The sequence below is a fragment of the Rattus norvegicus genome, chromosome 9, assembly GCF_021556685.1.
Source record: "Rattus norvegicus strain SHRSP/BbbUtx chromosome 9, alternate assembly SHRSP_T2T, whole genome shotgun sequence".
Classification (NCBI taxonomy): Eukaryota; Metazoa; Chordata; class Mammalia; order Rodentia; family Muridae; genus Rattus; species Rattus norvegicus.
In genome coordinates, this window is record NC_141542.1 from 21,083,070 (window position 1) to 21,097,749 (window position 14,680).

The window sequence follows — 14,680 nt, forward strand, 5'->3', positions numbered from 1 at the left end:
TCCTCCAACCACCCCTGGAACGTCTTCCAGGGCTTCCGGGGAGAAATCTGAGCTTGTCAGCTCCTCTCTGGCCCACCCAGATAGTCCCCAGATCTGAGCCTATTGATCAATTGTTCACAGGACAAGACAGGACAGACAAGACAAACGCCGGCCAGCTTACCTCCCTGTGGGTGGTGGATGATCTCTGGGCAGAGGATCTCCGAATCCCGGACGAGCCTCCAAATGAAAGATCTCTGGAGAGGACCTTTCCATCAGGAGAAGACCCAAGTGCCCAATGACCGAGCCGAGGCCACTTGGATGCAATCAGCAAGAGGGTTTATTGGAAAACACAGGTACCTTCGAGCACACAGTCTCTTCGGTGGACTTGCGCGCCCAGCAGCTCCAGCATGGGGCTTTTATAGGGATTGGGGAAGCAGAAGCGGGCGTACAGAAGCAGATGCATAGTTACGGGGATTGGTGGATTCAAACGAGGCACACAGATATGTTCACATATGATTGGCTATTTCACATGATGAGGTAATAAGGTAAAGCTACACACACTGGCAGGTTTGGGGCGTCCTGAATGTCGGGGTATGGGGGCTTATCTCTTCCTGCCAGGTGGCCTGTGAGTCAGATCCGGTACTCCTGGTCTGTTCTGCATTCCTTTCCTTTTATGGTCTGTTAGTTTTAATGGTGACTCAGGCCTAGGTATCTGGGCGTGCCTGGGCTCATTCAAGCCTGTTGCAGCTCTGAGTTAAGACTCATGGTGGGGGTTTTCACGCCCACTGTCATGCACACGTCTGTTCATTATCCTTTCACGCACACACACAATCTTCACACACACCTCACATATATCTCACACACACCACATGCACTCTCCTGGTACGCACACACACACACTTCATACACACCTCATACATATCTCACACACACCACATGCACTCTCCTGTCACACACACACACAGTCTTCATACACACCTCACACATATCTCACACACACCACATGCACTCTCCTGTCACGCACACACACAATCTTCATACATACCTCATACATATCTCACACACACCACATGCACTCTCCTGTCACGCACACACACAATCTTCATACACACCTCACACATATCTCACACACACCACATGCACTCTCCTGTCACTCACACACACTCTTCATACACACCTCATACATATCTCACACACATCACATGCACTCTCCTGTTACTCACACACACTCTTCATAAACACCTCATACATATCTCACACACACCACATGCACTCTCCTGTCACGCACACACACAATCTTCATACACACCTCATACATATCTCACACACACCACATGCACTCTCCTGTCACTCACACACACTCTTCATACACATCTCACACATATCTCACACACACCACATGCACTCTCCTGTCACTCACACACACTCTTCATACACAGCTCATACATATCTCACACACACCACATGCACTCTCCTGTCACGCACACACACAATCTTCACACACACCTCACATTCTCTCCTCACTCATTCTCACATGCTCTCCTCATGCTCTCTCCCTGGCTCTCACATTTGTTCTCAGACTCGCTCTCTCATTCACTCCCTCATTCACTCTTCACTTTCTCTCTCCACTCACTCTTCACATGCTCGTCTCATGCTCTCTCATTCGCTCTCACATTTGTTCTGACATTTGCTCTGTCATTTACTCTCTCATTCACTCTCTCATGCTCTCTCTCATTTACTCTTCACATGTTCTGTAGCGTTTCTCTTGCCCCAGTCCTTTATTAATAATCCAAAAGTGGGTAGGAAAAAGACATTGTGTAATCATTGCCAAATCAAATGCAAAGAATGACTACATCTTACCAAGAACTAAGAATTACAACTGTTCTCCAAAGTTTCATGCTTCGCCTATACCCAGACCTGTGGCCAATATAATAATAATAATTGTAAACTTATCATTTTTTAAACTTTAACTCTTTACTTTTATACTTCAGAGACCAAAGCACCGAGGTCAGCTACCTGCACTTTTCTGTGAAGCTCTAATGATAAATGACATAGGCAAAACTGCCAGGCAGTGGCCAGAAAGAATCAAGGTAACTCTTAGCACAGTAATTCCACTAGCTTTCTGTTCCTTGCACGCAATGACCCTCATAAGAGTTCCAGTAGTTAGACTTAGCTTACTAGTATATTATTTTATATATTCTATACTTCCATATCCAGTAACCAGTCTGAAATATTATGGAAAATTTATATCCTAACTTCAATAACTTTTTCCTTTCTTAGGGTCCCAATGTTGGCTCTAATTCATTTTCTCTTATTTTCTTCAAGTTGTCTTTGCAAGTCAAACCTTAATCTGTAACTACAATTGTGCAGTTATTACATTTTTTCCAAGATGAGAACACACAGTATCCACCTGGGCCTCTAGGGCTGTGCTGTGCTGTGCCCCTATGCATCAATTTCCAATTGTCTAAGAATCATAACATCAAGGAACATCTAGTTTCACAGAATTCACCAGAGCAGAAGGAGAAAGAAGTAGGAAAGTCAGATATAATACTATAATTGTGCACACCAAGGCCAACTGATAGGCAGTCACACACAAATGAAATCTATACAGCCCTTGTCCAGTGATAAGGTTAGGGAAATGGAAACAACCAGTTTTTACAAAGAGCTACTGCGGACTATTGAGATGTCTCCATCCAGGACTACTGAAGGCAGCCTCTTATTTCAGATGGTGGGTCTTGTGGAGGGATGTGTGTCCTGATACTCAGGGTTCCCAAAGCCACCCTACTTTACAAGGAGCTGCTGCAGGGTTTTGAGATGTCTCCATCCCGGCCTACTACTGGCAGTCCCTGTCATTGTATGTTGTCCCCAGCATTAGCCAAAGCAATCAGACAACAAGAGGAGGTCAAAGGGATACAGATTGGAAAGGAAGAAGAAAATTATCACTATTGAGGACGATAGGACAGTATAATTGAGACACCGGAAAAGTTACACCAGAGAACTCCTGAGACTGATAAACAACTTCGGCAATGTGGCTGGGTATAACATTAACTCAAACAAATCAGTAGCCTTCCTCTACACAAAAGATAAACAAGTTGAGAAAGAAATTAGGGAAATGACACCTTTCATAATAGTCCCAAATAACATAAAAATACCTCAGTGTGACTTTTATCAAACAAGTGAAAGATCTGTGTGAAAAGAACTTCATGTGTCTGAAGAAAGAAATTGAAGAAGATCTCAGAAAATGGAAAGATCTCCCATGCTCGTGGGTTGGCAGGATTAAGAGAGTAAAAATGGCCATTTTTCCAAAAGTGACCTAGAGATTCCATGCAATCCCCTTCAAAATTCCAATACACTTCTTCATAGGGTTAGACAAAACAATTTACAAATTCATTTGGAATAACAAGTAACCCAGAATAGCTAAAACTATCCTCAACAATAAAAGGACTTCCCTGGGAATCACCATCCCTGAACTCAAGCAGTTTACAGAGCATTAGTGATAAAAACTGTATGGTATTGGGACAGAGACAGGAAGATAGACCAGTGGAATAGAACTGCAGACCCAGAAATGAACCCACACACCTATGATCACTTGATTTTTTGACAAAGGAGACAAAAGCATCCAGTGGAAAAAGGATAGCATTTTCAGCAAATGGTGCTGGTTCAACCGGAGGTCAGCATATGGAAGAGTACAAATCATCCTCTTCTTATTGCCCTGTGTAAAGCTTAAGTCCAGGTGGATCAAGGACCTCTACATCAAACCAGATACACTCAAACTAATAGAAGCAAAAGTGTGGAAGAATCTTGAACACAAGGACACTGGAAAAAATTTCCTGAACAAAACAGGAATGGCTTATGCTCTAAGATCAAGAGTAGACAAATGGGACCTCATAAAAGTACAAAGCTTCTGTAAGGCAAAGGACACTGTGGTTAGGACTAAACAGCAACCAACAGATTGGGAAAAGACCTTTACTAATCCTACAACTGATAGAGGGCTAATATCCAAAATATACAAACAACTCATGAAGTTGGACTGTAGGGAGACTAATAATGCTATTAAAAGTTGAGGTTCAGAGCTGAAAAAGAATTAACAGCTGAGGAATAGGGAATGTGTGAGAAGCACCAAAAAAAATGTTCAACATCTTTAGTCATAAAGGAAATGCAAATGAAATCAACCCTGAAATTCCACCTCACACCAGTCTGAATGCCTAAGATAAAACACTCAGGCGATAGAAGATGCTTGTGCGGATGTGAGAAAGAGGAACATTCCTCCATTGTTGGTGAGATTGCAGACTGGTACAACCATTCTGGATATCAGTCTGGAGGTTCCTCAGAAAATTAGACATTGCAATAGCTGAGGACCCAGCTATACCTCTCTTACACATTTACCCAAAAGATGCTCCAACATACAACAGGGCACACGCTCCACCATTTTCATAGCAGCCTTATTTATAATAGTCAGAAAATGAAAAGATCGCAGATGCCCTCAACAGTGGAATGCAAACAGAAAGTGTGGTACATCTACACAATGGAGTACTACAGACATATCAAAAACAATGACTTCATGAAATTCATAGGCAAAGAGGATGAACTAAGACATATCATCCTGAGTGAGTTAACCCAATCACAGAAACACACACATGGTATGCACTCATTGATGAGTGGATATTAGCCCAAATGCTGGAATTCCCCAAGATTCACAGACAAAATAAAATTCAGGAAGGATGACCAAAATGCTGATTCTTCACTCCTTCCTTTAAAGGAGAAGAAGAATCCCTATTGAAGGGATAGGGAGGCAAAATTTAGAACAGAGCCTAGAGGAATGGCCATTCAGAGTCTATCCCATGAGTGGTCTATACATATACAGCCTTCAAACTAGATAAGGTGGATGAAGCTGAGAGGAGCAGGCTGACAGGAACTGGATATAGATGTCTCCTGAGAGGCACAGCCAGATCATGTCAAATACAGTGGCGAATGCTAACAGCGAACTATTGAACTGAGAACTGGACCTCAGTTGGAGGAATTACAGAAAGATTGAAAGAGCTGAAGGGACTTGCAACCCCATAAGGACAACCATGCCTGCCAAGCAGATTTCCCAGACACTAAACCACTACCCAAACACTATACAGGAACTGTGCCATGGCTCCATCTGCATGTGTATCAGAGGTTGGTCTTCTTGGGCACAAATGGAATGAGCAGCCCTTGGTCCTGCCTAGGCTGGGAAAGTGGATGGATGGTGAAGGGAACACCTTTATAGAAGAGGGTGGAGGGCGATGGTATTTGGACTTCTTTCTGGAAAACAAGGAAGGAATAACATTTGAATTGTGAATGAAAAATATCCAATTAAAATTCCAACAACAACAAAATGGCGTTTAGAGCTTCAAACAAAAAAAGCCACAAAAAAAGCCACAATCAGGAAACAGAGAATTGTATGCCTCTCGTTTTCTTCAAATATGCTCAGGGCCCGGGTCAGTTCTGGGCACAGGATGGACCAAGCAGTTTCCTGCCGCTGACTGCTCCTCTATTCCTGTTTCCAGAGGCATCATGCAGATTAATATTGGGCCAGATGTGGGCAGAGCTGGGTAGAAGTGGCTTTCTGTCCTGTGGTCTCAGGATTATCTGCATTCCTGGGTGTTCAGCATTCTCTGCCATGGGATTTGGGTGCAGGATTCCCGATTGCTTTAATCTCCCTTATACCATGTTTATATGTCCTGGGAGGTATTACAGAAAAATTAATGTTATCCCATTAATTTGTTCAATACTCTCATCCACAGAGTATAACTTAGAGGTAACTATATATTTGACACCAGGCATACACAGTAGGTAATATATGCATGATGAACTTGAAGTTCACAGAGTTGGGAACACAGTGAACAGTGACTGTGTAACTGCTTTTGAATCTCAGTCTGACTGGGAAGGAATTTTGATGCCCAGTCCCGATGAGAATGCAGAGATCCATCCCTCCCTGATAGCTGTGGGACTTCAGAGGTTGACACCAGTGATAAATAAAGAAGGTTCGTAAGAGTGAAGAGTTTGAAATTACTCCTTTATTCACCAGAATACATCCAATTTACTTGATAGTAACCAGATGCAGGTAGTCAATATATACAGTCTATATCCCTATCAAAATAGAAAAGCAAATGAACAAAACAACAACAGATTAATAACAAATCTTCAAATGAATAGAAGGAAAACCAAAAAACCAAAATAATCAAAAGTCAACCAAACTTTAAATAGAGGAAGTATGCTAAGCATTCTTTTGCTGCTCCTTTTGCAGAATAGACTTATAGCGTGTGGCTTGCCTTGGAGACATACTAGACAAGAAGTTACTGATGGTAATAATCTTTTCAAGAGGAGTGGGAGTAGGTCCGTTTTGTTGGAGTGGGGACATTAAGGAAAAAGCCATCTAATACTCAGTATAAATGATATTACAGACTTTGTCTCAAAGTCTTTCCAATGTTGTGAACTGATCTCCATGAAACTCTTCTGGATGACCCATCAGGACAAGTACAAATTTACACGTGCACAGTCTTTCTGGATGACCAGCAGCTCTTGATTGATGTGCATCAGCACTTCTCTGAGTCCCTCCAAAAGTGCACACTTGCTGGAGAGAGGCGAGGTGAAAGTAAGGCCTATTAAATCGAAAGAAATCAAACTAAAGGAGGAAAATGCAGTCCACAATTGCTATGGACATTACAGATGAGATGCAATAGTGGTGTATTTGCTGTGCACACTTTGTTCTCCTCCTGTAGCACTTCTCACCAAGGGAGATCATGTCCTGGTCTGTGTCATGTTCGAGTTTCTGCTGGAGAATTTCAGACCTAGCAGAGCAAGGGAATAAAGATTTAGTGAGTGGTTGTCAATTCAGCTCTCCCTCTTACATCCGCTCTATTGGGTTGGACAATCCAGCATGTCCTGTCAGCTGAGGTCAGTCCCTGCATCCCCAAATGTCGTAGAGTACCTGCGCTTGGATTTATATCTCAGCTTTTCAAACTGCTAGAATTTGAACTGTGGACTGTATTGGAATTAATACAAAAATGGTCATATTTTGTCACTGGTCCAGCTTTATTATATTGAATAATAACATTGTAGCAGGGTCTGAATCTGAGTTCAAGAATGGTATGAGCAACCTAGAATATCATGTGGATTCCTTCTGGAGAACATGCCCAGGATTGAGGTGAAAATTCTGATTATGTCAGCACTGAAGGAACCTGCCTAGGTTCAATTTGTAACCACTGAATCTGCAAATACACAGAGAAGCCATCTCACTTCAAATTCATGCTCACCGCACAGATCCTGTAATCACTGAGAATGTGCTCACAGCATACACAAGGAACAGTAAAGTTTATTGTGATGGACATACATAACATCACCCCTGTAACACTATGGTTATTGTAATGCAATTTGTGAGATGACAGAAGAGAAAATGTCCTCAGATCTTATCAGAGATTTAACAGGAAGAAAGAAGTACAAAATACAAAGAAATCCTGAGGATTATACATATTGTGTCATGGACAAAATTCACATAAACTGTACCAGAACAATACTCTGGGTAGTTCTTTAGGTGACTGATAGGGAAAACCTTGTCAGTGATCAGCCATCCAAAAAGGATAGTTATATAGGGACAGGAAATCCAATTGGCTTCTGCCAGTCTGTGTTCCTACCTGATCTCAAAAATATCAGAATGCTTCTACAATGTTCCTCCCAAGTCACTTTCCTGGGTGATCGGTTCTTTCTGCTTCAGAATGTCCTGCATTCTTTCCTCTAATCCTTCCTTATCGTGGTCATCAGATGAGTGTACTGTCAATGGAAGCATGCATGCATGTGTGCACACAAACACACACACAGACACACAGACACACTAATACAAACTCGCAAACACACAATACGTTTGTGTTTACACAATATAAACATAGTACATTGCAGTGTTTACTTTCCCTTTTAATGCTTAATATAATGATTCCCCAGGATACTATGGAGGCATAAAAACAAATGTTGAGTGGGATATGTATATAGTGGTCATAGCCTATAGACAGCTCAGTAAGTGATGTGCTGTCCTCCCATAAACCGACATTGAATCAGGGTTCTTTCCCTATAACCAATCTGGCTTAGCAAGTTCCCAAGGCTGAGTAAAGCAGTCTTGTTTCCCAGCAAAGGCTCATATGTTGGTTGTGGACTAGACTCCTGTTCTTGTTCACTGTTTCAGACTTTCCCCATAGAGTGCTGCTTCTTCTAATAGGAGCTCTCTTTACCATACCCTGAGTGACTTCATGCCCAAAGCTATGACCCCAGAATCTTAGGAAATCTCCATAGCCAGGATCCATATGAACAATGTTTCTACCTATAATGTGATTGTGTCACAGATATTTGGAGTAAATAAATAAATGCTTACATGGATTATCTCACACTGAGTCATAATCCATTGAAGGGCTCCAACCTCTCCTACAGTTTCCTTCCTTGGAACACTAAAACCCAGAGCTCTAGTTGCTCTAGTTGGACACCTATTCTCTTCTCTGGGATCTCTGGGTCAACTAAGACTTCTGTTCCACTTAAAGAACATGGCTTCTCACAGGCCTTTCTGATGGTCCACTAACAGACCCGTCTGAATTTCATCATTTCTCCTGACTCCATTGAGGCTGAAATTAACTGAGAGAAAATGATGTTGATCGACAGCACTTGCAGAATGCTACACAGATAACATAGGGGAGCGCTTTAGATTATCTGTGCACCTAAATGGGTTCCTGAAACTGCCCTGTTCTTGCACCACAGCATAGCTATGGGACTTTTTCTGGATGACGATACAATCCAAGCAACTCAAATTCTCAATGAAAAAAATCCAAGCCAAACTCCCAGGGGAAGTTGTAGTGTGCCAAGGTAGCTGGAAAGAAATGGTAGCAGGCAATGTGGAAAGCAACCTTGGAGAAGACACAGTGAGTGACACAACCTTCCAGTGGGCTTTCACAAATCACAAAGAACAGAGAAGCAGCATAAACTCATGGATTTTATAGGGAAGCCTTTCCTTACCTCCCAGTATTCCTTTCCTTTGATGTGCTCCAAAGGATTTCAATGCAGATCAGTAGTTTTGCCCCTAGTCACTTGAAAATCTAACTTTACAGGTGTTTTTGTGTGCTCTTTTTGGGGGGGTTGCATTTCTAAAGGACTTTATTGTCCTGCTTCTACACCATAACAAAAAGGGTCCTGCAAGCTCCAGGCCTGTACCATTGGTTAGGACTGTGAAACACGACTCACTTGATTATATTTTCCACTCCTCCCCCACACTTCACAAGATAATTCTGTTGCGATTTTTTTGTAAACAGGATATATTAATAACAGGTGTCCTTTTGCTGTACAGAGCTAGATGGAGATGCCAAATGACTGGGCAGCTGTATTTCATGTTTCATGGATGTAAAGTGAACTCCTAGAATTCTTTTTTTATGAAACTTGGAAATAGAGGAAACACAGGTTCATTACTGAAAACACACACACACACAAACACACAGACATACACAGATACACACTCGCACGCACAAATGAAAACTTTGCTCTTGTGCAGCACATTTCCTGTTGAGTGAGAAATTAGTGGGAAAAATGTTGTTTACAAGTCTCTTAGACTCAAGCAGGCTATGCTGCCCTGGCCTGTACTCATTTCCACTTCAGGAAACCTTTCTATGCAGATACTTTCTGGTCCTACGAGTAAATTACATGTTGTGCACAGATAGCCTAAACAACACAACATCAAATCCCCAAGAGAGAGATTTCTAGGAAAAAACTCCATCAAGCTCTATGTTGACTCATCATAGGCCCCTCACTAAAACTACACTGTTTCCTTCATAGAAGACCTTGGAAGCATCAGAGAAGACAGTGTCTCATGGTCATTTACCAGGAACTTTTCATCATATTAGATTTCATGTGACGTTAAAACAACCTCAATGTCAGTCAGAAGGAGGCTAAAGAAATAACATACAGTGACTTTACTAAAATGCAGCACTGTGTACAATATTGAGAGGAAATCTATCCTGAAAGAATGCCGTGCCCATGATATAGTCTGCAAAGCAATGTCAGCAGAGGGTTGCACTCTAGGATTCCATGCAAGATCATGGTGAAGCCCATAAGACAAACCAGAATCTTCCTGGGGGATACCTCTGCTCAGGTAAACTGAAGAAATCTAATCCTTATTTTGAAAATAGCTGAATGGTTTAAGAATGTGTTGAGACAAATAAGAGAGGGGGCTCCACTTGGAACTGGACGAATGATGCAAAGACTGCTGGCCAGCACAAAACAGGAAGCTTCAGGTTTGTTGAGAGACCTAGGCTTAAAGGACTAAGTTGGATAATGACTGGACAAAATTGCATGTCATGAACTGTCCTCCCCGCATGCTCCCTAAGATGCAGGTCAGCACAGCAATGCACCTTTCTTGGTGAGAATTGGGGGTACATACTGATAACTTTGTTCTTGAAGCCTCAAATCTCTCATGCCAACCCTCAGCCTTTGAGAAACCTTTTCCACATCCTTGTTCTTCTAACCAGCTTCAGGTTGTAAGGCCCACATATGAACTCTCCAGGAGCACTCAAATAAGACAGGACTGACATGCTGCTCCTCAGGCTCTGTAGTTACCCAAGATCTATGAAGCATGAAGACACCATCTTCATATACAGGGAGAAGAGGAACAACAAAAGCCACCACAAATGACAATGAGAACCATTTCTTTGGCATTTCCATGAGGGTCTCCTCCTTGAAAAGTACTGACTTCCTGGAGTCTCACAAGATCCCTGTAAAGAAAATGAGCTCCAGACTTTTGCTTCATCCCGCAAAGCCCTGCTCTAGTCTAAAGAGGGCTCCCACATAGCACCCTCCACACATAATGGCATGTAGTGCTGTGATATGTGATCAACCTATCTCCCTTAATAAACTGCAGATTCTCGAAGAGCAGGAGCATTTGCTTTCTAAACATGTAGTTTCCTGAAAAGGGGCTATCTCCACAGAAAGCCTTGTAAACCATCACATGAATGAACACTTGGATGAGACCTAGGTCAGGACATGGATCAGTCAATAGACAGTAACATTGGTTTGTCTATGTTTATGGTAAGACATGAGGACAAACTGACCCTGAGGTCTAACCCTACCTGCTGTTGCTTGGCCCTGGGGTCACAGATGTTCATTCCGGCCTCTTCACAGAGCCTCTTTGTCTCCACAGAGGATGCTGGCAGTTCAGTCTGCTCCACCAGCAGTTCTCTCTTCTCATTCAGCAAAATCTGTATATTGTTCTTCAATTGAGCTTGTTCACGCAGGAGCTGGGAGTGCCTCACGCTGAACCACAAACAAAAAATGGTAAATCCCAGCCAGCTTCTATTTGCCTGTCACTCATGCAAGTCTAGTCATCCCTTCAAGGGTCCTCATCCTCAGAAATCCCCAGAATAGAGCCACACTATACAGGTTAGCACCAATTAGAGGAGGTCAAATCCAGAGGACACATCCCTGTGAATCAAAGTACTTATGAAAATCCTGACACTAAGATGGTTTATATAAATCAAGGTAGAAGAAATGGTCCATAAGGGAGCTCATATGTCCATAGTATGCTGAAGTCATCTGCAAGTAGAGGTCACATCCCCTCTGAGGGAAGATAGAAGACCCAATAGCTGTACAACCTTTCCATGTGTTTCTCACGGATCATAGACAACCTGTCAGAATCCTAGAGATTCAGAGTTGATTGATATTCCCATCATGGTGCAAACCTTTTCTATCTAGAGGATCCTAAATGGGGAAAATAACGATTGAGGGTCTTCTACACCCTTCACATGTAGGACAACTTTTCCAAGAGCTACAAATCTAAGACCCTTGCAACAAGGCAGGCTTCTTGTTAAGAGTCAGACACTACAGAACCAGAGCCCTGACTTTGGTTCAAAGTCATACAGGACAGAAGCATTCCCTGCCTAGTGCTGGGTTCTCATCTCTGTCAGCGACTCACCGGTAGGAACTGTTCACTTGTATGAGCTCCTTGTACCTCTCCATGGCATCACTTATTGAGTTGGTCATCATTTGCATAGCCATCATTCTCATCTCATGTTCGGATTGAAGGACTGGCAATTCGACATCCAGCCTGGGTTAGGTCATGGCCAAAGGAACAAATAACATTTTGAACTCACGATTTCAGAATTAGGTGAAATGTAAATAAAAAATATATAATAAAACAGTTCAAATTCAAGGAATGGTGGAAGGGAAAAAAGTGGCAAACTCAAAAGCCAGACCAAAACCCAACAGTGAGGCTTAATCCACAGAAAATATTTCCATGTAAATAAGCAAACATTTGTTTTGAAATAAGGACTCCTTGGAATCCTGGGAAGATATGGTTCTGCAAAGACTCACTATATAGGAGGGGGCAGAGCCTGAGAGCTGCCTGTTTGGGAATAACAACTGTCAAGACCACAGTGACTATTTCTAGGTCACAATAAACTATCCCTGGATAGTTAAAAAGTAAAAAAGTAAAGATCAAAGCAGGTGAAACAAATTAGGTGAAATCAGACTGTTCTATTACTTAAACTCAGTATGTACTACATATTTGCTCCTCCGAAGTATTTGTACTGGTTAAGTTTATTATCCTGGGCACAGGACAACAGATTCACGGTACCAATTGGAGGGACCTGACCTTCAAGAGCTGGCCAGGTGAGCATGATGGAATTTACTAGTTCAGGAAGAAGATTCCTCCAGTCTGTGCCACAGCTTTGGGCCCAAGAGAAAGCTGTGATGACATTTCTCTTGTTTTGAAAGCAGGTATACTCAATCCTTGGTTTCTATAGTTACATGAATTCTCAAAGGGCATAACTAAGTTTGACAGGGAAGAGGATTTATAGCACCTCCTCCCCTCGGGAGAGTCCTGGGTGCCACCAACGTATACAGAAGGAGCAAAGTGCTCTGTTGATCAATGTGGGCCTCCACGTACTCATCACTATCATGACCTGCAAACTGTTGATCAAACAAATCCTCAGACTCCATCAAAGGTCCCAGACGTCCTGACCCTGAGTAAAACACCACATATACGTCCACATACATACATAGCAACCCATATCCAAACACATTTAGAATGCCAACTACATGCATGGAGGTGCCATAGAATCAGAGTATAATGAACAAATTCAGAGGAAAGAGTGATGACGTGCAGGCATTTCATTCACACACACAGTTGCAGCAAGTGTGACCAGGTCCTTTCAGCTGCTGACAGAACCAACGCTAATCCAAGAGGCTCAGGGTCAAGTACAAAAAGGTTGACCCTAAACACACAGCACCTAGCTTATCTCACAAGCTAATGCATGCCAAGGCTCCTTAAAATCCAGGATGAGAGGTGAAACTCTCTCGTGCTATGAGGAAATCTCAGGTTAGCAGAAAGAGAGCACAAGACAGTGAACAGGTTACTGGACATAATGACTACCTGTGGTCCCACTCATCATAGATATAAAGATCCAGGATTTGGTAAAGTTCATCCCTCTCGAATTGACACTTCTGGATTTCAAATTTGAGTTCCTCCAGTTCCTTTACACACTCCTCTTGCTTACTGATGACATTTTGGGATGATGCCTTCCTACCAAAACCTGTAGATAGATAAACCCAAGTGAATTTGCATATTTGATGGCCCATGGGCAGAAAAGATCATTCTGAATCCCAAAAGGAGGTTGAGGAAGGGGAAATGGTAGAGTCTGGGTGAATCCCTGAAAGAGCAGAAAAGCTTTCTTAAAGGTGGATTCTTAAGCTATGTCCCTTTTCCCAACCTCTAATGCCATACTCGTACCACACTCACTATTACAGGACCCTTCACACTGAACAGTATAACCTGACTGATACATAAACATCTGGGACATTGTCATCTTATATCAGATGTGGAGCAGTCAATCCTGCAGTTCATAATGATTAGCACCATCAAGCTCTAATCATGTGTGTTGCAGCCCAAAGTGTCTGAGAACTCAATTCATGACTAGGGGTGCATCCTTCCTTGTTCTCGCCATCGGAGACTTTATGTAATCTACAGTAATCTAGAGGATGAAGTGCTTCAACTCCCAACCATGGATGGTCACATTGTTAATCTCACAGTGCCTCCTCCTGCCATTCATTGACACTCACATTTAAAAGCTTCAAGAAAAGACACTGAAGGCTTACCACTTTCTGGCTTTCTCTCAAATTAAGGATTAGGAACTCCTGAGTCTTGGTTTGCCTTTGAGAAATCCCAAGGCTCCTGCTTGTAAGGCCTAGTCTTAGAAGGCACATCTCAAAACTACCTCCATGAGGATGTTCCAAAACTCTGCCCAGAACTCACCAAGCCTTCCCCAGAATGATTTCCTCCTTCCTGTTTCACTAGAGAGGGGGTCAGCTTCCTTCTGCCTTGGTGTGGTCTCTCCTTGATCTCCACTTTCCTTCCGAAATAGCCTGAGCATCTGGCGAAACATGCCTGCTTGTGAACCCAAAGGGAACTGAAGGAATATCCCAAAGGCAGTTGGTATCACCACAACACTGGTGACATCACAGAAGATTCTAGGGATCTCTTAGATACAAAAGATTGTCCAGTGAACGGCTTACTGGTGATGTCACTGGAAAATTCTATGGCCTACCTACTAACCAGCTTTCCCCACACTGATGAATTTCTGTGGGGACCCTTTCCTCCAGTCTCTCATGTGTCACTGGGAATACCATTTGGCAACCTCTATTTCAAAGCTAGATA

At 42.6% G+C, this 14,680-nt stretch overlaps 1 protein-coding gene across 1 annotated transcript; it reads right to left on the reverse strand.

Annotated features, from left to right (window-relative positions):
• Positions 1–6,260: 6,260 nt before the first annotated feature.
• LOC148003458 (disks large homolog 5-like) lies at positions 6,261–14,457 on the reverse strand. The gene is made up of 5 exons (XM_087568793.1): positions 14,279–14,457; positions 13,400–13,559; positions 11,942–12,073; positions 11,100–11,283; positions 6,261–6,797 (listed from the first exon to the last, which is right to left on the reverse strand). The coding sequence occupies exons 1-5, from the start codon at positions 14,406–14,408 to the stop codon at positions 6,792–6,794; spliced, it is 612 nt and encodes a 203-aa protein (XP_087424919.1). The 5' UTR covers positions 14,409–14,457; the 3' UTR covers positions 6,261–6,791.
• Positions 14,458–14,680: the final 223 nt, after the last annotated feature.

What these genes read in the sequence shown, in the direction of transcription:
- LOC148003458 (XM_087568793.1), bottom strand. Translation starts at nt 14,408, where the DNA reads ATGTTTCGCCAGATGCTCAGGCTATTTCGGAAGGAAAGTGGAGATCAA. An exon ending in ATCATTCTGGGGAAGGCTTG is followed by an intron (nt 13,560 to 14,278) that starts GTGAGTTCTGGG and finishes ATCTATCTACAG; the next exon opens with GTTTTGGTAGGAAGGCATCA. An exon ending in TATGATGAGTGGGACCACAG is followed by an intron (nt 12,074 to 13,399) that starts GTAGTCATTATG and finishes GACCTAACCCAG; the next exon opens with GCTGGATGTCGAATTGCCAG.